The sequence below is a fragment of the Nycticebus coucang genome, chromosome 12, assembly GCF_027406575.1.
Source record: "Nycticebus coucang isolate mNycCou1 chromosome 12, mNycCou1.pri, whole genome shotgun sequence".
Lineage (NCBI taxonomy): Eukaryota > Metazoa > Chordata > Mammalia > Primates > Lorisidae > Nycticebus > Nycticebus coucang.
The window spans coordinates 3,081,954-3,106,601 of record NC_069791.1 but is presented as its reverse complement, the minus strand read 5'-3'; the positions used below and the strand labels follow the sequence as shown (position 1 = coordinate 3,106,601).

Genomic DNA, 24,648 nt, shown 5'->3' with positions numbered 1-24,648 from the left:
GGAGGTGCTGTCAGGACACCGGGGGTTTGGGTACGTGCTCTGCGTGATGTCTGCATGGCTGGGAAGTCAGCTAACAACACAGTCCTCACAACAGATCTCTGACTTCAAGCAATGCATGATTGTAGTTAAACTCATAATTACATTGAGAATCGTTGTCGAAAAGCACTTTTAGTTAAAAAAAAAAAAATCTCGAAGTGTGGGTTATTTTAAATGGGTATCTCTAAGTTACTTTTATTTTCTTCTGTTTGCCTAACTATAATTTCTGATTTTATATAATGACTATATTATATAATAAGACACACAATACAATAAAATACAAAAACAGGATACAGTAAAACAATTATTTATTGCAAACTAAAACCTTAAGGAAAAATCTTGGTCCAGACTATGTAAGTGTCTACTATAAAGAAATGGAAAAAATATATCCAGTAAGTAATTCACGTCCACTTGCTGTTTATTAATAGAGAATCAGCCTATTCTCCAGGTCTGATTGATAATTACACACTATGGGTTATAATGAAATTTGATTAGACATCATTAGGATGTTTAAAATGAAACGACATGAAATAAGGGGACTTGTGAGCAAGACACAGTTTGTACATGGGCTCTAGCCATCCTACCTCCCAAATTATCTGTCAAACGTCCAAATACTTAAATACGAAAAACTATAATTTAACTTTTTTTTTTTTTTTTTTGCAGTTTTTGGCTGGGGCCGGGTTTGAACCTGCCACCTCCAGTATATGGGGCCAGCGCCCTATTCCTATGAGCCACAGGTGCCGCCCTTACCTTTTTTTTTTTTGAGACAGAATCTTACTCTGTCAGCCTGGATAGAATGCCATGGGGTCATCATAGCTCACAGCAATCTCAAACTCTTAGACTCAAGATACCTTTTAGCCTCAGCTTCCTGAGTAGCTGGGACTACAGGTGCCCACCACAGGGCCTGGTTAGTTTTTCTCTTTTTAGTAGTTACAAGATCTCATGCTTACTTAGGCTGGTCTCAAACCCCTGAGCTCAAGCAATCCACCTGCCTCATCCTCCCAGATGCCAGGATCACAGGTGTGAGCCACTGTGCCCGAATTTAACTTTTCACTGTGAGCAGACACCATCATCCCCTTACTCAAACCTCCTAATGGCTCCCACCTCACTCACCACCTCCAAAATTCCCCAGCCTTTTCTCTGTAGCACTTACCTCTTTATGACTTTTATATATTTATGTAATTATTCACTTTCTGTCTCCCTTTAGTCCCAGTGTAAGTTCCTGAGGGAAGAGACCTTTGCATTGATCATGGAGACAGAGACCAGCACAAGGCAGGTGCTTGGTAAATATTCACTGAATGGACACAGTAATGCATAGCTACTAAATACGTTTTAGAGACTACAGATGAGGAGCATCCACGTAACGGAAGTTTTGAGGCATTTCAGCAAGGTCCAGTATTGGCAGAGCCCAAGCTCCTCCTTTGCAAAGAGAAAGAGGTCAGAGGCAGTCAGAGCAGTGATGCACCCACAAAGGTCAGCTGGGAGGGCTGCAGAGGTCAGTGGGGAGGGCTGCAGAGGTCAGAGAGGAGGGCTGCAGAGGTCAGCCGGGAGGGCTGCAGAGGTCAGTGGGGAGAGCTGCAGAGGTCAGCTGGGAGGGCTGCAGAGGTCAGTGGGGAGGGCTGCAGAGGTCAGAGAGGAGGGCTGCAGAGGTCAGCCGGGAGGGCTGCAGAGGTCAGCCGGGAGGGCTGCAGAGGTCAGTGGGGAGAGCTGCAGAGGTCAGCTGGGAGGGCTGCAGAGGTCAGTGGGGAGAGCTGCAGAGGTCAGCTGGGAGGGCTGCAGAGGTCAGTGGGGAGGGCTGCAGAGGTCAGAGAGGAGGGCTGCAGAGGTCAGCCGGGAGGGCTGCAGAGGTCAGTGGGGAGAGCTGCAGAGGTCAGTGGGGAGAGCTGCAGAGGTCAGCTGGGAGGGCTGCAGAGGTCAGTGGGGAGAGCTGCAGAGGTCAGCCGGGAGGGCTGCAGAGGTCAGCGAGAAGGAGAACAGACCTTTAAAATTTTAATTACAGAAACAATGTGTTTATTGTTCAGCTCCATAGGGAAGCCCCTTGCTTCTTAAGACTTGCAGCCAGGAAAGCGGCCATTTGAATGGATTATTGAGAGTGCACTGGATGGGGCAGTGAGGGCACAGAGGTGGGGAGGAAAGGTGTAGACAACTGCTCCAGAAAGAGACAGCGTATGCGAAGACCCGGTGTGAGCGGGAGCAGAGATTTTACAGGGAAAAAGCAGTATCTTTTGTGGGTGGATCAAAGGATGAGAGAGGACAGATGACAAGGATGTGACTGGAGCAGCGAGAAGTCAGGATTGAGGTGTGGGCAGTGGTTGAGAATCCACGGGCTATACCAGGCAGGGCCCGGCTCAGCTTTCAGCGTGCCTGGAGCGCAGCGAGCCGGCTGAAAGGGGGTTCGACTCGAGGCAGAGACACCCATTTAGAGGCTATTGTTCTGAGTCCAGATGAGCAGAGAGGACACTCTCCTTCAGCAGTGACAGTGGAGACAGAGGAACAGTGTGGTGGGGACAGAATCTGTAGCCTTTGGTGACTGCTTGGCTGGGGTGGCAGAGGAGAGGGGTCTCAGAGGGAGCAACTGAAAAGGGGGACAGGCCTCCTGTGAGAGGAGGGGTTTGGACACAGAGGCTGTGATGGGCCAGGAGTGTGGAGAAGGCGGCCAGCTCAGTCCTGGATGTGCCTTGGGTGACGGGGTGGAGAAGTCCCATCCACAGATCGAGAATGTCGGGAGAGGGGTCCAGACTGGAGAGCTGGGACCTGCAGCCAGGGCCAGTCGAGGTGAACCAGAGAAAAGATACGGGCTGAGAAGGAAAGACCATCCCGGAGGAACTCTCAGCCAAACCAGCAGTCAAAGGATGAGAGGAAGGACAGCGACCGTCAAGGGACTGAGAAGGATCAGCAGGGGAAGCGGGAAGAAACCCCGAGCAGTGAGGTGTCTGGGAAGGGAAGGGAAGAAGATGTGGCTCTGGGAGGGGTTGGCGGGACAGGGTCTGACACGTGTCACTGAAGGGGTCGCCTGGGACCTTAACAAGAGCCGTCTGAGTGGAACGGCAGGGCTTGTATAATGAGAAGGTGAGCCGGTCAGGACAGGAAATGTGAACATGATGTGTGGAAACTGGCCTGGAGAATGAAAAGCTCTGTTAGAGGCATCTGAAGGAGAATGGGGTCGAGAAAAGGGTTCTGTGGAGATTTTTTTAAGATGTGAGAACAAAGCTAGTTAAAAATGTTGAGGCCATCCTGGGCAACAGAGAGAGACCCTGTCTCTACAAAACTAAGAAAGCTAGCCGGTTGTGGTGGTGGACGCCTGCAGCCCCAGGTACTTGGGAGTCTGGGGCAGGAGGATCGCTTGAACCCAAGGGTTTGAGGTTGCTGTGAGCTGTGATCACGCCACTGTACCCAGCCTGGGCGACAGCGTGAGACCTTGTCTCAAAAAAAATAAAATGCTGAAGGGGAAAAGCCACAAAAAGGGAAATCTCAACATGTCAGGAGAGAACAGGTGTGATGGATGCACCCCATGGAGGAGGCAGAGAACGGGGCTTAGGGGCTGGGCAGAGGGACTCGCTGCAGCCAGAGACGCTGGAGACGAGACTGTTTGGTGTCATGCACATCGTCTTGTGGGTGACAAGGCACTGGGGGTTTCTGTTCCTGTTCCTTTGTGACGTTGGGGGGTGATGCCGCCTGATGGGTGGGAGGACAGATCTGTGAGAATTGTAAGGCTTGAAAAAATACAGACGATTCTAAACAAGCCCTGGAAAGACGGAGAATCAAAAATAAAAGGAATGTAGTATGAGAAAAAATTCCCACTTTAGAAAATACCACAATCTGAAAATAGAAGATGAGTTTCCAAAGTTCCTGAAAAGAGAGACACACAAATATATCTTAGTAGTACTTTCAAGCTCCGGCTGGGCAAGTCCTTCAAGCATCTCGAGAAAATGTCTCCCTTCCCCAAAAGTACACAGATTAAGCTTTAGATGTCACATTAAAAATCAGAAGACGCCATACAAAACGTGCAAACAACTGAGGGGGACAGTTACAACTCCAACATTCTCTGCGCAATCAAATTGTTATTCATGTTAAAAAGCAACCAAAGAGCGATCTTCAATACAGAGTGAGTGTACACTGGGCTGTGGTAGACTGTGGGCAAAGTTGGCCCAAATGGTCCACATGGCCTGCTTTGGCCAAGGGAACAGCAGTGAATGTGGGGCCAGGGTGCTACAAAATGGCTCTCATGTTGGGGCTTAACCTCTTTTGATGTTGGAACCGTGAAGTAACGGACCATCCAGTAAGTGATGGCCAGTCAACTACTAGTCATGAATGCAGACGTCTTAGGTCATCTAAGACCCCCTCCCCCCCAGACAAAAACGCAAGAGAGAAGACAGCCAAGCCAGTCCAGAAGATTCTCCCGGCTGACCCACAGAATTGTTAGCTAGGTAAAATGTTGCTTTAAGCCACCGTGTTTTAGGTGTTTAGTTACACAGCAAAAGCTAAATGATAACACTAGGTAAAGACCTGCCCCCCCCCCAAAGGAAGATGAAATCAAAAGATAAACATGGGTTCCAGGTAAATGGACTAAGTCTTCCTGCCATGTCTCCCCACTGAAAGCCTCTGTAAAGACTGTACAGACGTCTGCAGCCACAGTTCAGAAACTAAAAAGTAACAGGGGGCCGGGCGTGGTGGCTCACACCTGTCATCCCAGCACTTTGAGAGGCTAAGGCAGGCAGATTGCTTGCGCTCAGGAGTTCGAGACCAGCCTGAGCAAGAGTGAGACCTCATCTCTAAAAAATAGCCAGGCGTTGTGGCAGGCACCTGTAGCCCTAGCTACTCGGGAGGCTCTAGGCAAGAGGACCGCTTGAGTCCAAGAGTTTGAGGTTGCTGTGAGCTGATGACGCCACAGCATTCTACCAAGGGTGACAGTGAGACTCTGTCTCCAAAAAAAAAGAAAAGTAACAGGCAGACTGGGGAAGGCCACATTTTAAAATCCTACAGACTTGGCGGCAGATTTCCCGTTTTTTCCGAGGCATCCTTCAGCGGAGATGCAAGGCAGCCTGGTAGCAGACAGCAGACTTACATAAAATGAGAGGGCTATAGGAGAAGCCATTAGTTGTGACTCAAAAAGCAAAGAGAGAAGAAAGAACATTCTCAGTTTTTCCTTTTTCTTTCTTCTCTCCATTTGCTCACGCCCCAGACAATTCCAGAGTGACAGCTGCAGTGACAGCAGTGAGTGGAACCACAGGCAGCTAAAACTCAGAAAGAGGAACTTTCCTCTTTGACCAAAGAAACTGTGATCCAAGAAAGTGGGGCGAGCATTTGTTGTTTTATTTTCTCTCCATCCTGCTGCCGCTGGGCCCCTGATGGGCCAGTCACGGGAACCGTGCGCCTCTGTAGAATAACGAAAACTCTAGCTTTCTAGGTAGAGGGCTGTAAAGGGGAGCCCAAGAAACCAAAGGTTCAGGGAAGACTGCTAAAGAGTAAAGACCATGAAGTCCTATGGGAACCCCTAACCCCTAAGCTGCACATGAGTGGGTCTGACCAGAGACAGTACCCCCACCAAGGACTCTGAGAAGTGCATTGAAGGGAGGACCACAGCTGGGCTCACACTGGCCCTGGGCAGCCAGACACGGGGCAGATCTGCACAGCACTGCAGAGGGGTGAAGGCAGATGGACAGTGAGACCACTGTCCAAAGATACTGTCAGAACTGTGTCCTGAATCCAACCAGACTGATCCATGTGAGGATCAAACAACACTCAGAATCTCATAACACAATATGCAAAATATCCAGAAGACAATTCAAAATTATTTAGCATACCAAGGACCAGAAAAGTCTCAACTCTCATGGGAAAAACAGTCAGGCGACACCCATTCTGAGATGACACAAATGTTTTCATTATCCAACAAAAGCTTTTAAGGCAATGATGATAAAAACATTCCAAGATAGCCGGGCATTGTGGCTGGCGCCTGTAGTTCCAGCTACTTGGGAGGCTGAGGCAAGAGAATGGCTTAAGCCCAGGAGTTGGAGGTTGCTGTGAGCTGTGTGAGGCCATGGCACTCTACCGAGGGCCATAAAGTGAGACTCTGTCTCTACAAAAAAAAAAAAAAAAAATTCCAAGAAATAAGGGCAACTACTGCAGATATAAATGGAAAGATAGAAAGTCTTAGCAAAGAGATGGAAGATGTAAAGGAGAACCAAATGGAAATTTTAAAACTGAAAAATGCAGTAACTGAGATCTTAAAACCTCGCTAGATGGGCTCACTAGCAGAACGGGGACAAAACAGTGAACTCAGAGTAACATAAATTGCCCAATGTGAACAAGAGAAAGAAAACAAGATTTTAAAAAGTGAGCAGAGTCTGCGGGCCCTTTGGAGTGATTCCAAAAGATCTAACATTTATGTCAGCAGAGTTCCAGAAGGAGAAGAAAAAGAGTGTGAGGCAGAAAAAAAAAAATCTGGAAGATAAATGCAAGAAAACTTCCCACATCTGTCAGGTCACATGAACCTTCGCGTTCTAGAAGATCGTCGCAATAAAACCAGGTGAATCCAAAGAAGTCCACAGCAAATGCATCATAATCACAGTGAGAATAAAGACAGAGGGACGGCATTGCCATTACACCATGAGACGACTCGCCGCTCGAGGAGGAACCTCGGCTCCAGCGCCTGTGGGATTCTCAGCCTCCACCTCCGGCAGCGCCTCAAGGTGGCCACGGCCAAACGTCCTCTGGGGGCAAAATGGGACCCAGTTGAATAATATTAATCTAAATTAATTTTTGTGGCTGTTGTTTTTCTTTTCTGAAACAGAGTCTTGCTCTGTGGCCTAGGTGAGAGTACAGGGGTCCAGTGACAGCTCCTGCAGCCTTGAACGCCTGAGCTCAAGAGATCCTTTCACCTCAGCCTCCCAAGTTGCTAATTTTTAAGTTTTTGTAGCAATGGGGCTCACTATGCTCTGGGCTTGTCTCAAATCTCTTACATCAAGTGATTCCCCCTGCCCCACTTTGGCTTTCCAAAGTCCTGAAATCACAGCTTAATGACCTGAGTCCTCCCCCTTCTCAGATTTCTTTTCTTTTTTTTTGAAGTTTTTGGCCAGGGCTGGGTTTGAACCTGCCACCTCTGGCATATGGGGCTGGTGCTCTACTCCTTTGAGCCACAGGCGCCGCCGCTCAGATTTCTTTTTTAAAGAAATATTCCAGGCTGGGTGCAGTGACTCACACCTGTAATCTTTTTCTTTTTTTTTTTTTATAAAATCATAGCTGTGTACATTAATGCAATCATGGGGTACAATGTGCTGAAATATTTTCATCAAACTGGTTAACATAGCCTTCATGGCATTTTCTTAGTTATTGTGTTAAGACATTTATATTCTACACTTAGTAAATTTCACATGTACCCTTGTAAGATGCACTATAGGTGTGGTCCCACCAATTACCCTCCCTCTACACATCATCCCCTCTTCCTCCGCTCCCTCTCCCCTTTCCCCTTCTTCTTGGGCTATAATTGGCTTATAGCTTTCATATGAAAGCTATAAATTGGTTTCATAGTAGGGGTGAGTACATTGGATACTTTTTCTTCCATTCTTAAGATACTTTGCTAAGCCCAAGTGTCCATCAACCCATGAATGGATTAATAAACTGTGGTCTATGTACACCATGGAATATTATGCAGCCTTAAAGAAAGATGGAGACTTTACCTCTTTCATATTCACACCTGTAATCTTAACACTCTGGGAGGTCCAAGCAGGAGGATCACTTGAGCCCAGGAGTCTGAGGTTGCTGTGAGCTAAGCTGAAGCCATGACAGTCTAGCCTGGGCAACAGAGTGAAACTCTGTCTCAAAAAAAAAAAAGAAAATTCCAGTTTGGCTCGTTTGTCAATCATAGGGTTTACAACTCTAAATTAAATGAAACATGGGGTAGGTCAAAAGACATCCAGTCCCTCATGTCCCATTTAAAAAATATATATTGTTTAGAACCAAGTTTATTCAGGTTCAGTTATTTATAAAAGACCAGCACTGAAGTTCATTTTCAAAAAGCCACAGCAACACTGAATCCCTACCCATTCTTTTTATCCAAGAAGGAAGTTGCTACCTTCAGAAGGGAGCTGCTGAGAGAGGACAGTCCGACCCTCTGTCCAGGTGTCTGCAGTTGAGATCAACAAATTCTAAAGCAACCCAGGAACAGTGTCCTGGGAGCCAGCCAAGATTCCTTACCAGCTGAAGACTGTGTTTAATTCCACTTGGTAGATTCTCAAAGATCTCCAGCAGCTGCAAGAAATGCCACATTGGTGGAGATTGCACTTATAGCAAATATTTGAATTAAGAAACACTTGTGATACCTTGGATTAAGGCAACCCCAAAATATGCATTTGTAAAACAGATATTGAAGATGGCTGTCAGATTTTTCCAGTGTCTTTTAAATCTCAATTGAAGGGGGGAAAAAAATTCTCATTACAAGAGAAGCAGTTAAATAAAACAAGAAGGCATTGAAGACATTTCACCAATGAAATATTTTGTCAGCTCGACCTAGAAACCTATAAAAGTAAAAGATTTTGACATTGGAGATGTGAACTAGTTAGACTGAGAAAAAACAGTCATGCTCCATAATTAATAATAAATAAATACCTCCATCACTGTTACTTTTTAAACTTTAATGGTTTCAAATGGACACATAGGAGTCTAGGTAAAGCACTGGCCTGAATAACCACGTCCATAAAATTTTATATCTTTAACTCAAAAAATGGAGATCACATGGGTCTACCAAAATAATCCACTTTTATTATTTAATAAGGTCTAATCATTGTACTGAACAGTTGTGAAAAGCCCACTGTAACTTTTACCTACCTTTCCTTGTCACTTTTTTCTGGAACATAACTTTACCGAACTTCGCTTTCTTTTCCAAATTAGAATAGACATTCTATTTCATTATTCATTCAGCAAAATTTTATTGGTGTGATAGGCACAGTGGTGGGTGCTAAGGTCACAAAAGTAAGACACAAATGCTCTGCTGGCATCTCACAGGGTCCTGGAACGTGCAGAGGAAGGACTTGCAGACGTGGAAATTGCCTTGCGAATTGGTAACTGCTCTGACAGAAATAGGACCTCAGGCCATGAGCGCACGGAGGACAGAGTGAGCTATTCTGCCTAGGAGAGTGTCTCTTCTGTCACATTTGATCAAACTCTCAAACTTGGGGGGTTTTACAAGGGAACTAGAGGAAGTATGTTGTTCTACACAGAGAAATGAGCAAGGGCGAGGTCCCGGCTTTGCAATCCAGCCTAACACCTGTCTAGAAAATGACACCAGGGGGAGTTAGTAGATGGGACTCTTGGTGGCCCCTCCTACCTCCTCCGTAACGGTCGCGTGTTGTAAAGATGAGTGAGGCCACCTCTTCTGTACCTAGACCCAAAGCTCACATCTCACACGCCGGTGTCAGGAGGGTGGCCTGCAGCATGGTGACGGGCAGACAGTGGGGTAACAGCCATGTAAGGGCTAGTAAGGTTGGCGGGGCACAGGAATTTTGATTCTCAGTTGGAGGAAACTGTACCTTATCATTTAAGCAGGGATATGACATATATTGGCTTTTTTTTTTTTTTTTTTGGTAAGCATTGTGATGAATAAATTGGAATAGTAAGAAACTGTTCTTAGGGAACCTACTGAGAAAGCTGTTGCATTTGCTTTCTGGAAATTTTTACCCCGTCACGTGGATTACGGTCAGAGCACACAGTTCCGTACTTGGAATGACATCGTCTTCAAAAGTTCTCATGTGAAGGAAGAACTGAATGGATTTTTGTTGATGTTTTATAAAAAGCCTTGTCAATAATTTAGATCCAGAATGTTGCTGTTCACTCCACACCAATCAGGTTTTCTTGAACTCATTACCTTTTGCTGATGGTGCTTTGGGTTACTGGGAAAAGTCCACGGCAGAAGTTGTTGGTTGCACAGCTACAAGACAATGTCATCTAACACTGACTCCTGGATGCCCAGGTTGCAGTGACTGTGCACACATGGGTTTGCCCTGACTCACCAAGGGCAAACCCATGTGTGCACAGTCACTGCAACCTGGGCATCCAGGAGTGCTCTTGCAGGGCAACCCATGTGTGCTCTTGCAGGGCAAGAGCAGGTTCTGCAAGACCCCGAGAGGGGTGTGTTGTCGTTGCCTCCCAAGACCTTAGCTCCCCACCTTGAAGAACTATAACAAACACATACTTACTACCATTGGCTGCAAAATAATGAACAGTTATCTGGGTGGCAAGGAGAATCCACTCTGATTTCTTTAAACTGTGTCAGAAAGGAACAGCAAAAGACACTGAAAATATTTAGTACAGAAAAAATAAATCTCAGCCAGGACACAAGAGCTGCCTTCAAATATTTAAAGATCTGTCACGTAGAAGATGACATTGTCACACCTACTCCATAAGGCCACTTGGCGCAACTTCAGTGAAGCAGGTTTAAAAGAGCATCTAACAGCTGTTGCCATCTGAAGGCAGCCCAGGCCCCCAGAATTAGAGTTCTGCCTTCTTGCAGCTGTGCAGCACCCTGTGCAGGGGTGGACTTTACCCTCCCTGATACAGAACCCCAGACATAGGCCAGTATTCTAAACAGTAAGCCTTCTAAACAGACTTAAATTGCATTCGAATTGAGTGAGACATTCTGGTTTGAAAGCTGATACAAATAGACAGCTGCATTAGCACTTAGAAAGTGACTTCATGAGATGACTCAAGGGCATGATGCTGAGTTGAGAGCGGCCGGGTGACATAAGTATGCTCTCTGTGGACCAGGCACCCCAGCATCGCGTGTGATCCTTGTAACAACCCTGTGGAGTGTACCCTGCCATCTTCCCTATTTTACAAATGAAGAAACAGCTAAGAGAAGTTAAAGATATTTAAATAGTCTGACCCTGCCACTATCTTGACAGTTTTGAGTTCATCCGCCCCCCAATAGGCCACCCTTTCTAGCCACAAACATTTTTTTTTTTTTTGTAGAGACAAGAGTTTCACTTTATGGCCCTCGGTAGAGCGCTGTGGCCTCACACAGCTCACAGCAACCTCCAACTCCTGGGCTTAGGCGATTCTCCTGCCTCAGCCTCCCGAGTAGCTGGGACTACAGGCGCCCGCCACAACCCCCGGCTATTTTTTGGTTGCAGTTTGGCCGGGGCCGGGTTTGAACCCGTCACCCTCGGCATATGGGGCCGGCGCCCTGCTCACTGAGCCACAGGCACCGCCCGCCACAAACATTTTTAAATCATCTGTAGTGGTAGTCAGTGAGCCACATTTTTGCTGAAAGGAACCTTATTCCATAGGAATTTCCTTTCATTCTTTCATACCTTTACTTATGTCCATGAGTAGACTGATTAACCAGCTGTCGTTCTGAGACGGCACATGCTTTTAGGCTAAATATCAACCTTTAAAGGAAGTTTATGATTTGGCTTAAATTCTTAAGGATCCATTAGTTGATTAGAACATGAAGAAGGTAGTTTAGGAGTTACACAAATATAGCTTTTGCTTGGTTTAAATTGTCTGCATAAGCAGAGATCAGACGGGATTGAAATTGTTTTATCTCCCTCTGTGCCTCTCTCCTCCCACCTCCAGACGGGATGGCCCTGCAGAGGCCTCTGTCCTGGGCACATGGACGGCGCTCAGCAAAAGCTGGTGGGATGGATGAGTGACAGCAGGGGGACCGTGTGCACGATGAACTTACACCAGAATCTCAAAGAATCTCTGCCTTTCCTTGGCCAGTTCAGTGGAGGACTTAAAAATAAACAAGCAAGTCTCCTACTTACTGACTTCTTTTTGTAAACAGCTCTTGGATTTTTCTGACTGCAGTGCTATTAAGACTAAGCTCATGGGTTTCCTATACAATGTGATCCAGTTTGCTTCCCCACAAGGGACTCATGACCCCGTGAACTGTGCCACAGATGTGAGCTTTCTGGTCACGCGGGGGAGCCATGCAGCTGTGAAGTCTCTGCACAGTCAGAACTGTCATGGGGAGAAACCGTTCAGCGGTGCTGGTAAATTGGGAGACTCGGGTTCACGTACTAAAGATTATATTGTTATGGTCATGGTAAGAAATAGTTCATAAAGCTGAACGATTACATGTTTGGACAGTTCAGCATATTAAAAACCAGTGTGGATGATTTAACAATACAAAAAATAAATAAAAAATAAAAAGATCTTTCCAACCACTCTAAAAAAATAAAATAAAAACCAGTGTGGAAATATATTTCTGATATTTTTTAGTTAATTATATTACACCCTGAACCAGAGTTTTATAACTCATTCTGATGTTAATTTAATGGGGAGTTTATCCTCAACCGGTTATTCATTTGGTGACACTGAAAAGGCGTTTTCAATTCTCATCAACCTTTGAGGAGAGAAATAACTCTTGTAAGTGCTTTTGGAAGAGCTGAGGAAATGAAAGATGAAAATGATGACGCTTGCTTCATCTACTTCATGTGTACAGGGTTTTAAGTTCCAGGCGTGAGTGACTTAATCCCCGGGAGGTTGTGAGCAGCTTTGGTGTTGGTGACTTTGCCCCTTGCAGACTGTCTGCTCAGCCCTGAGCCACAGGCACAGGCCCCCACACTTGCTGGCAGTGACACTGCTGAGTGTTCCAGGAAACAACCCCGACCGTTCTCTTTGTGGGTAAGCTTTGTCTTGCTTTGAAGGCAGCGCTGGCTCCCCAGTATCTATGATTCCTCCCAGCTCCCCACATGTTCTGGTAGCATGGAGCTTTGTCTAAAAGAATACTTATTTTTTCCTCTTGCAATAAAATAGATAATGGTGTTAATTCCATGCTCCAATAGTTGTGATTTCGCTGAGTACAAAACCACATCCCTAGGCAGAGAGAAGAGGAAGGGCAGAAAGTATCCAGAAAGTGGTTCAGGCCGTCACACCCAACCCGTTCTTTCCATTAGGCATTCTGGAAGATGAAGTTGCCTCTGTCTTCAGAGTGTGCATGAATCAAGGGAATGCATTATTATAAAGACATATAAGCACGGCCTGTGGAAACTTAAAAGAACATACACTATGGAATTATGACCTGACCCCTTTAACCAGACTTTTATACCCAAAACTGACTGAGTGTGAGACACTAAAATCATTTGAAACCCTCCTGCTAAATATTTAATCTGACTGTCCTCTTTCTCTCCTGCTCCCGCTCTGACTCAGCATAAGGTCAGGATTCCTTGCTGGTCATAACAATAGATTTACTTTAAAAATACCTCTGTGAGAGGCCAGAAGGTTGTTTCATCCAAACACACCAACGATCCGTTGGTAGATTACTCTATACACTTATATATAGTTGTAATAATTATGGCTCGATACACATATATAGTTGCACTAATTATTGCTCAATACACTTATATGTGGTTGTATTAATTATTACTCGATACACTTAAATATGGTTTCACTAATTATGTCCCTTGTTTTTTCTTGCTCTCCTTTCTGGGAGGCTCCAGGGAGCAAGTCTGCAGGCCCCCGGAGCAGGGCTGCTGGCCAGGGACCTCCCGGCCCAGCACTGCTGTGGGAAGCAGCTTTGGCACGTCGAGTGCTCAAGGAGACTGGGAACTCTGGCCGGCAGAAACCAGGCCTTGCTCACCATGGGCCCCATTCCATCACCAAGCACATATCCAGCACCTCCCAGGTGCCAAGCACCAAGACAGGCTCTGGGGAGAGAAGGGTGATTATGGAGATGTGGTCCCTGTGCTCTGAGAAACTCTGTTTATCAGGAGAGAAGGAGATGTGATAAGCACGTGGTGGTGTTGCGTGTTCAGTGTTTAATGAGGACCGCCCTGATAAAACCCCGTGATGTACATTATTAGCATCTACTTTTTGCTAACAAGAGAACAGGAGCCTCACACAATTATCTGACTTGTCCACGGACTGTGATAAGGTAGTTTGAATACAGGTGGTTTGGTTTTAGAGTTTGAACTCTTAACCTCTAAATTACACAGCCTAGCAGTGGTAATAAACGAATGTCTTATAAAATCACAAGGAAGGGAGGATCTGACTGCTTTCTCTGGAAGATGAGGTGAGGTGACAGCAGGGTTTTCAGAGTGGCTTACAAGGGTTGGACCAGGCAAAGTGCGGGAAGGAGAGTGCAGGCAGAGGAAGTGGCCTGGGACGAGCACAGCACTGGGAATGCAGGACCTGAGAGTTCATGACCAGGCTGAAGGGCAGGGTTTGGGATTTGAGAAAAATGAAGTAGACTGGCCAGCAGGGGAAATTATGGAAAAGTTAAAGTGTAAGTATGGAAGTATCTAATCAAAGGACCCCTAGATTTATGTTTCTAATTCTAATGACATCCAGAAAAACTGCTCAGACAGAATAGATAAGATTGGTAACTTCTCCTTCAGGGAAAAACAAGGAGTCTTGGAGAAACCCCAGATTTCTGACTTGAGGGACACTGTTGCCCTGGAAGTAGTATCAATTCGTTATAACCCTTTAAAAAAATAATCTCCTCGTGTGTAACGAAGATTTTCAAAGTGCTCATACTTTTATTCTAGTAGTTTCGTGTCTTGGAACTGACTTAACCAAATAACATAAAATGCAAGATATGTGCCTTTAGGACGGCATTTACGGTAACAGGTCAGAAAGTCGTAGACACGTTGGAAACTGTAACAGAAGAACAGGTAATGTACCTTCACTGGGCCGCTATTCTTAACTGAAAACTACGTAACTACGTGGAAAAATAAGATAACAGAAAAAAAAAGTAGCCAGATGTGACAGTGAAGTTGGGGAACTGCCAGGTACACTCCGGTTGGTAGCACCGTGCACACAGCTGGGCGAGGTTCATAACTGGTGCAGCCGTGTCTCACAGCTGTGTTCCCACGGACGCGTGGCAGGGTCTCACTGAGTGGGTCCGTTATTGTTGTTGCTTGTTTTTGTTTGCCTTTGCAAGAATGTTGGAGCCTGAATTAGAGCAACGAACACTGAATTTGCTGTTAAACTTGGCAGGAGTAGAAGTGAAAGCAGGGACATGGTGTCCAAGCTCCTGGGGAGAATGCTGTGGGGAAAACAGCCGTGCACACGGGGACAAAGCGTTTTTCTGAGGTGAAGGAAAGGGTCACGGATGCGGGGAGGTCAGGGAAGGCAGCAAGGAGCAGAACTGGTGAGAACCTTACAACAGTTCCCTGAATTGTGCATCCAGGTCACAGGTTGCTGTGAGAAGCAGAGCTGACCAAGTAAACGTTGACAGAGGAACAGGACGGCTGGGGGTCGGGGTAACACGACAACAGCTCTCACGGCCCTTCCAGGTTGCTGTGAGAAGCAGAGCTGACCAAGTAAACGTTGACAGAGGAACGTCAACGTCCTCCGTCAACAGAGGACGGCTGGGGGTCAGGGTAACACGACAACAGCTCTCACGACCCTTCCAGAAAAGAGTTGTGAAATTGCTCTGAAGGGTGGATGAGGAGCTGGTGCCCAGCTTCACAGGGGAGGGCTTTGAAGGAGACCGTCGTGATACTCAGCAATGAGGCATGTAGCACTTTTTCTAGGATGAGTTCCCAAACTTAATTGTCAGGCCTGTATACTTCACTATTATAACAGAATGCTTACAGCTCAGACCTGCGTTTAGACAAATAGACTTGAGGGAATAACAGAGTTAATGGTGATGACTTTTGTCCTGTTCTCTATTTTTTCAATATACTTCATTTGTTTTCATAACGGAAAAAGATAGACTTAGAGACCGTTCATTTTGGACTTAATGTTTGAGGGATCTAAAACATCAAAGTGACAATAAATAATAAACAATTGGAAACAGGCTTGGAATTCAACTCTGGGTTTGTACACCTAGACATTCAGGGAATGTTAACTGAACTGAAGCTCTGGCCCTTTCCCTTCCGCTTGGGACAGGACCCCTGTACCCGAATGAAGTATATTAGAATTTTACCATCATTTGAACTTATATGGCCTCATATTAATGGGAGGGAAAAAATCTCTTTCCCTTGTTCAACTATGTACCTGAAACAATTGAGAGGACTGTCCTTTCCTGAATAAAAGTAATGTTAATCATCTAATCTCAAATGCCACAGACAATACCTTATTGCAAACATATCATTTCATAAATTTTTTTCTTGTACGGAAGGAACATTGATTGATTTTCTTAATTTCAGTATCATTTTTCTTATGTAGTAATTCTTATTCAAGGGCTAAGGTTTGCATTCACTGTTTTCATTTTTTTTTTTTTTTTTGAGACAGCATCTCTGTCACCCTGGGTAGAGTTCTATGGCATCATAGCTCACAGCAACCTCAAACTCTGGGGCTCAAGCGATCCCCTGCCTCAGCCTCCCAAGTAGCTGGGACTGCAGGTGCCCACCACAACACCTGGCTAGTTTTTCTATTTTTAGTAGAGACAGAGTCTCACTCTTGCTCAGGTTGATCTTGAACTTCTGAGCTCAGGCGATCCACCTGCCTTAACCTCCCAAAGTACTCAGATTACAGGTGTGAGCCACCATGCCTGGTTTTCAAATTTTTAATGAAATAAAACCTAGGGGAAACTCAATAAGTATATTTAGTTTATTGAATTTCGATGGACTTTTGACAATCTAGATATTTTCTAGTTAGAGAATTCAGTTCATTCATCTCCTGACTGTGCCCCCGCAGGTGTGTTTTGGTTTAAACATTGCTACTTTGGGGGCCCAGAGTAATACTCAGAAGAAAGTATTGTTTCTTCTTGTTGCTGTAATAAATTGGAGACATGTAAAGTGGGGGTGGGGGTAACATGAGGTGTTACCCTGGTTCCCATGACACGAGGACAGGTCCACACAGCCCACCTGCACACATGGGCTTGGTGGTGTACCTGCCCGGTGTCTGTGACTACACATGCGTGAGACCATTTTGCACACTAGTCCTGGGGACTGGTGCTTTTCAGAGCACAGCCCAGCTCTTCTGCAACCTCTTCAGACTGAGTAGTGATGGGAAGGAAATGGTGCATTTCCAGGTTATTCGCTACACCACGGATGGTGTGGACTAACGCAAAATGAACAGACAGGCAGAAATTTTTGGTTTTTTGGTATCAGGAGGCAGCCAAGGGGCAACCTACTGAAAGGAATTCCTCACCAATTTTTCACAAAGTCTAAAATTCCCACTGGGAATCTTAGATTCCCCAAATCTAAGATTCGTGACTTATACCTTATTATGTTGACTGGAGGAATTACTCATTTCTTAGTGGCTGTTTCATTAATTCCTTCAATACCACAAGCAGCGTGGCCCCTGAGATAAGGGAACACAGGAGGTAAGTTAGTACCCATGTGACAAGGAGTAAGGACGTAAGAAAACCCCAGACTGGAGCGTAGAACTCAGCCCTTCAGGCTCCGGGATCACCAAAGGCCAGGGCGGTGGGGAGGGGCTTGAACACCAAGGCCTTCCTGCATGGGAGTTAGTGGAATAAATGCTACAAGACACCAAAAGAAAGGGGAAAGTGACATGGCCTTTCAGTGTCTGTAACAGTCATGGTGTGTCCGCAGCCGTCGGGGCTATTCCAAGTGCCCTGTGTCTGTCATCTCACTACACACACGGCCACCTGAGGAGGTGGGCGCAGGGCCGTGCTCATGTCGCAGACCCGGGGCTGAGGGAAGGGCGTCCCGGGCACTCCAACCCCACAGTCCTTGCTCTTAAGCCTTGTCTAACGCTGCCTCTCAGACAACCTTCCGTGTAATGCTTCAGGGGCTCTGGAGAAAGGTGAAAGAAAAGTGGAAGTGTGCGCTTGGCAGAGAGTGTTCTGCCCGGTGCCAGACGGCTTCTACCTTGTTACCTGAAGTCTTACAAAACATGGAACAAAGATCAGCTGTGCCTGTTCTGAGAGACTGGGCCTGGGGTGGCCTGGAGGAGCCTTACAATCCCAAAGCTGAATCTTTAGTTTGACCCTAGAATGTTTTCTTGAGTTGAGGCTCCTTGAACCTAAGGGATTTGATTTTGTATTATTCTGAAGTCTTAGCCAAGAAATATATATGCACACATTACACACAAACATATACACATTACACACAAACATATACACATTACACACAGACATATAAACACACACATACACACAGACATATACACACACACATTACACAAACATATACACACATACACACAAACATATACACACACATTACACACAAACATATACACACATCACACACAGACATATACACACACATTACACAAACATATACACACACATTACACACAAACATATACACACACATCACACACAGACATATACACACACACATTACACAAACATACACACATACACACAAACATATACACACACATTACACACAGACACATACACACACACATTACACAAACATACACACACATTACACACAAACATATACACACACACTACACAAACATACACACACATAGACACACATACACACAAACATATACACACATTACACACAAACATACACACACTACACAAACATACACACACATAGACACACATACACACAAACATATACACACACATTACACACAAACGTACACACACACTACACACAAACATACACACACATACACACAAACATATACACACACATACACACACATTACACACAAACATTCACACAACTACACACAAACATATACACACACATACACACAAACATACACACACATTACACACAAACGTACACACACTGCACACACATACACACACATTGCACACAAACATACACACACATTACACACAAACATACACACACATTACACACAAACATACACACACATACAAACATACACACATTACACACAGACATAAACACACACATTACACACAGACATAAACACACACATTACACACAAACATATACACACACACATTACACACAAACATACACACACACATACATTTGGACTTGCTACCTGAAATGTGGATAACTGGACAGGGTTCCTTGGTGGCCTTTGATACCCTTAAAGAGTTCTAAACTGGTGACTCGATCCTTAAATGAAAGCAGATATTAAAGTAACACCAGGCTGCAGTCATAGGAGACCGGGGTGTAATGTAGACACCACAAGAACCGAGTCACGGGGACCATGAAGTGACTTTCAGTCGGCTTCCTTTAATCTCTCCTGACTTCCCTTCCACTCTTCAGTGACTTGACCCCCATCTTCACCTAGCAGGGACACAGCGACCCCTGAGGCCCCTCACTCCTTGGGGGTTTAGAGGCTGTCAGAGCCTGACGAACAGCAGCCCCCTCCTCAGCTCTCCTCGAAAACCCAACGACAGATGCTGCTGACGGATTCACGTTCCTCCAGGTTCAGGCTCTGCTCTAACGGCGCCTGCTAACACTGTTTTCTACGAGTCTTCGCTTCTTCACAATTGGCCTTTTTTGAGGCCTGCCCAGTGACCTCATGTTTGCACAGGTACCGGGTCAGGATGAGGATGAGACTGACGGCCTCCTTACATTCTGCATCCTGGGCGCCCACTTTCCCAAGTACACCCCAGACACAGTCATCGAGCTGGCGGGGAGATAGCCCTCACTCCCCACCTGACAGTCAGCAGGAGACACGTGCATGAGCCCAGGGATGTTGTTAAATTGTCTCAGATCGTTGTTAAGCCGCGCCACATGTTTTTTCACATTCTCTGTAGCTGATTACATAATGAACTCAAAAAAATAAAGTAGTAAGTCATTTGAACCTATGATTTTCTTTAAAATAACTTACTGATTCTGCTGAAAACAATGTTTCAATACTCCTGTATCAAATTCTCAGAATTAGTCTAAGGTAGAGTATTTTTTTTGTGTGTGTGTGGTTTTTGGCCAGGGCTGGGTTTGAACCCACCAACTACGGCATATGGGACCGGCGCCCTACTCCTTGAGCCACAGGCGCCGCCCCATAAGGTAGAGTATTTTAAATTCTGTCTTTTACCAACTGGATAGAAGAATGAAACTCTCTGCTCTTCTGCCTTAATAAAAAAATAAATAAATGCAAAGGTAAAAGTACATGGACCTTGGGTGGACTTACATCTTACAACTTTTAAAGTGCTTTCCTGGCAGCGTCCGTAGTTCCGTGGGTGGGGTACCAGCCACATACACCAAAGTTGGCAGGTTCAATTCCGGCCTAAGCCAGCTAAAGCAACAATGGCAACTGCAATAGGAGAGTAGACAGGTGTTGTGGTGGGCACCTGTAGGCCCAGCTACTTAGGAGGCTGAGGCAAGAGAATCACTTAAGCCCAAGAGTTTGAGGTTGCTGTGAGCTGTGACGCCATGGTACTCTACTCTGGGCAACAGCTTGAGACTCTATCTCAAAAAAAGAAGAAAAGAAAGAAAGAAAGTGCTTTCTTAAAATTGTAGTCCATCACAGCATTATTTTGAACAGGTAGAGTTAATTTCCCCAGTGGCTTCTGAGTTAGCTTTTGGGGGCTCACACTGCAAAGTTTTATGAGGAAAGCAAGGTAGGAGATTTGATGCTTAAGGCTGTCAGCTTCTAAGCCAGCATGATGCTCTCTTTGCTGCCCCTCTCGGCCTTTGACAAAGTCTGATTTGGGTGTGGGCAGCTGCTCCTCCAAGCCTGTCCACTTGTTGGTTCTTTGCAGCCTGTGGGGACCCCGTGTACTGTCCATTTGGCTGGAGACATTTATTACATCAGGGCCACATTGTCTGTCTATGGTATTACACGCGTTTTCCTCTCTTCAGGCAGTGGATTTTTAAAGATATAAAAAATGTACCATCAAGTTTCTATTAACGCTTTTAAATATTCTTTATTAATTTTTTTCTTAATTATAGAGCAAAGAGATTGCATTCCAACTTCACGAGGATTTAATGAAGGTTCTTAATGAGCTGTATACGGTAAGCACATAATTTTTCTTCTTTTGCAAAAATTCTGGAGTTAGGGCCTGGTTTGTAGACACGCCGCTCATTTTAGAACTTATTCTAAGCCAGAGGGTCAGTGGATCCCCAGCTGGTTGATGTATGTGACCAAGAGGACAGATACTACTGTATTTTTGTAACTCCTGCCTAATTTAGACAGACTCAAGTAAATTGAATGCATATAATGTGTGTGTGCGTTGTATGTATGTAATTTACTCTACTGAAGTACAGACATCTCAATTCCAAAATATTTTTTAAATTGTTTCCATTCTGGGACTTGAGAAATTTAGAGTTGCTTTATTCTGGTGCTTTAGTTTATTTTGTTTTACCCCATTTTAGTTCAAGTAATTGTTTGGCTAATGACATATATATTAAAATTAATTTGAGGGTATTTATTTTTCCTCCTTGCAATAAATTGCTTTTTAATTTTACTTACATTTTATTTGAGGTACTGCATACAATCATAAAAAATTAAATAATTTAAAATTTATTTTTTAGAAAATCTAAAACAAATGGTGTTATAAATTGGAATTATTAATATGCCCATGTAAGGTAAAATTTTATTTTACATGTAAAGATTATGTTACTAAATACAAATTTCTTTTGGGGGTGTTTGAAGACTTTTGTTAGAGAATAAAATAACATAATGAGAACTGAATAATATTAATTTATGCTAATGATAGATATTTTCATTTTCAATGAAATTTGTATTTGAATTTTTCTTGGAAGCAAACTAAACCTGAAATTTATTGTTGAAATGTGTTTCTTGATTTAACAATTCTATTTATTCCTAAAAAGTCATGTGCGTAATATACAATTTTATGAATTAAATTTGTAATGTTCCATTGACATGTACCAATCGAAGGAACCTATAAATTAAATGTTTACAAAGCGAAAGGTATTTTTATAAAATGAACTTCCTGCTTTTATGCATGTGATAAATCTGTATTTTTATAGAGCACATAGGCAGCATCTGTACACGTGAATTGCATCAATGGCCTCTGCATGTTAATTCCTCCTGAGAGACTTCTATTTCTGTGTCAGCCTGCAGAACTCTCATGTCATGAGGTTACATCTGCACACAGAATACCTAACCAAGCTGAGTTTTAGATGATAAAAGCCAATTACTAGCCCACACTTTATGTGATTTGTTAATTTCTGATAACCTAAGCTATCAGTCATTTCTAGAAGCCCTGTAATTTAAAAGTTAAATGAGCCTTGTGCCTGGGAGGCTTTCAAAGAACAAGTAGAAATTCTGTGTCATCTTTCACAAACTGTGTTAAGCTGAGGACTTTCTGGTACTTTCCTTGTGGTCCCTCTGCTTAGATCTTGTTTTACCTGGGAATATAAATGCATCCTTATACTTAGACACTGAGTCTTAGTTGTCACAGCGCCGTGGACAAGGGCCTGCTGGTCGTGGTCACAGCAACAGTGCAGGGGTCAGCCGGGTCACGGAATACAGCAGACCGTCTGGAAGTGCTTTCTCAGGGAGGGGCGTGTGTGACGCACACAATGAAACCTCTCCTAGATCCAGCCTGGGATTGGATGCAGTCGGTCAGCAGACTCAGGGAGTTTGATCAGCAAGCTGACAGCTCCTCAGAAGTCTTACCAGTCTCAGCCCAGAAGCCTGAAGGAGCAGGTTGTGCAGAGGCCCCCAGTGTGAGTGCCCCTCAGAGGCCTCTCACCTCCCAGAGCAGGGGAGGAGGACGCAACGAGGCTTTAGTTATAGCATCTGTATGTCACTGGGAGCTACTTTAACCAGAGAGCACATTCCCAGGGGAGAGAACTTCGTGGCAACCTGCGCCCCTGAGACCTGTGTTTAAATGACCTGACAGGTGTAACTCACGGGGCTAACAAGTGAGGAGTGAACCAGGAGCCTCAGACTCACCTTCTCACTCTAGTTTGCTAATTAACTTCTGAGTGGAGTATTTGAAAGCAAGCTAATGGCTAGAATTAGCAGGTCCAGGGATACAGTTAAGAAACCAGGAGAGGGCTGTGCTATAATGGAGCAAGAACCCCGGGGCTCTCAGTCTGCAAACGTGAGTTTGAATGTTACAGTGGAGTCATTTAACCCCGGGGCAGCTGCGTTAGTCTCTGTCTGTCTGTGTGTGTGCACACTGAGTGACTGTGAGGAGCTGTGTGTGTGTGTCTGTGTGCACACTGAGTGACTGAGGAGTTGTGTGTCTGTGTGCACACTGAGTGACTGTGAGGAGCTGTGTGTGTGTGTCTGTGTGCACACTGAGTGACTGAGGAGTTGTGTGTCTGTGTGCACAGTGAGTGACTGTGAGGAGCTGTGTGTGTGTGTCTGTGTGCACACTGAGTGACTGTGAGGAGCTGTGTGTGTGTGTGCACAGTGAGTGACTGTGAGGAGCTGTGTGTGTGTGTCTGTGTGCACACTGAGTGACTGAGGAGTTGTGTGTCTGTGTGCACAGTGAGTGACTGTGAGGAGCTGTGTGTGTGTGTCTGTGTGCACACTGAGTGACTGAGGAGTTGTGTGTCTGTGTGCACAGTGAGTGACTGTGAGGAGCTGTGTGTGTGTGTGCACAGTGAGTGACTGTGAGGAGCTGTGTGTGTGTGTCTGTGTGCACACTGAGTGACTGTGAGGAGTTGTGTGTGTGTGTCTGTGTGCACACTGAGTGACTGAGGAGTTGTGTGTCTGTGTGCACAGTGAGTGACTGTGAGGAGCTGTGTGTGTGTGTCTGTGTGCACACTGAGTGACTGAGGAGTTGTGTGTCTGTGTGCACAGTGAGTGACTGTGAGGAGCTGTGTGTGTGTGTGCACAGTGAGTGACTGTGAGGAGCTGTGTGTGTGTGTCTGTGTGCACACTGAGTGACTGTGAGGAGTTGTGTGTGTGTGTCTGTGTGCACACTGAGTGACTGTGAGGAGCTGTGTGTGTGTGTCTGTGTGCACACTGAGTGACTGTGAGGAGCTGTGTGTGTGTGTCTGTGTGCACACTGAGTGACTGTGAGGAGTTGTGTGTCTGTGTGCACAGTGAGTGACTGTGAGGAGCTGTGTGTGTGTGTCTGTGCACACTGAGTGACTGTGAGGAGTTGTGTGTCTGTGTGCACACTGAGTGACTGTGAGGAGCTGTGTGTGTGTGTCTGTGTGCACACTGAGTGACTGTGAGGAGTTGTGTGTCTGTGTGCACAGTGAGTGACTGTGAGGAGCTGTGTGTGTGTGTCTGTGTGCACACTGAGTGACTGTGAGGAGTTGTGTGTCTGTGTGCACAGTGAGTGACTGTGAGGAGCTGTGTGTGTGCGTCTGTGTGCACACTGAGTGACTGAGGAGTTGTGTGTCTGTGTGCACAGTGAGTGACTGTGAGGAGCTGTGTGTGTGTCTGTGTGCACACTGAGTGACTGAGGAGTTGTGTGTCTGTGTGCACAGTGAGTGACTGTGAGGAGCTGTGTGTGTGTGTCTGTGTGCACACTGAGTGACTGTGAGGAGTTGTGTGTCTGTGTGCACAGTGAGTGACTGTGAGGAGCTGTGTGTGTGTGTCTGTGTGCACACTGAGTGACTGTGAGGAGTTGTGTGTCTGTGTGCACAGTGAGTGACTGTGAGGAGCTGTGTGTGTGCGTCTGTGTGCACACTGAGTGACTGAGGAGTTGTGTGTCTGTGTGCACAGTGAGTGACTGTGAGGAGCTGTGTGTGTGTGTCTGTGTGCACACTGAGTGACTGTGAGGAGTTGTGTGTCTGTGTGCACAGTGAGTGACTGTGAGGAGCAGCATGTGTGTGTCTGTGTGCACACTGAGTGACTGTGAGGAGTTGTGTGTGTGTGTGTCTGTGTGTGCACACTGAGTGACTGTGAGGAGTTGTGTGTGTGTGTGTG

General features: G+C 45.4%; 1 protein-coding gene across 3 annotated transcripts in view; it reads left to right on the top strand.

Annotated features, from left to right (window-relative positions):
• Positions 1–24,648, top strand: part of SRGAP1 (SLIT-ROBO Rho GTPase activating protein 1) — a 318,865-nt gene that overhangs the window by 144,270 nt on the left and 149,947 nt on the right. For all 3 annotated transcript variants that reach the window (XM_053555895.1, XM_053555894.1, XM_053555897.1), the window contains exon 4: positions 20,739–20,801. In XM_053555895.1, coding sequence (XP_053411870.1) covers positions 20,739–20,801 — 63 coding nt within the window. The remainder of the gene's footprint in view (positions 1–20,738; positions 20,802–24,648) is intronic.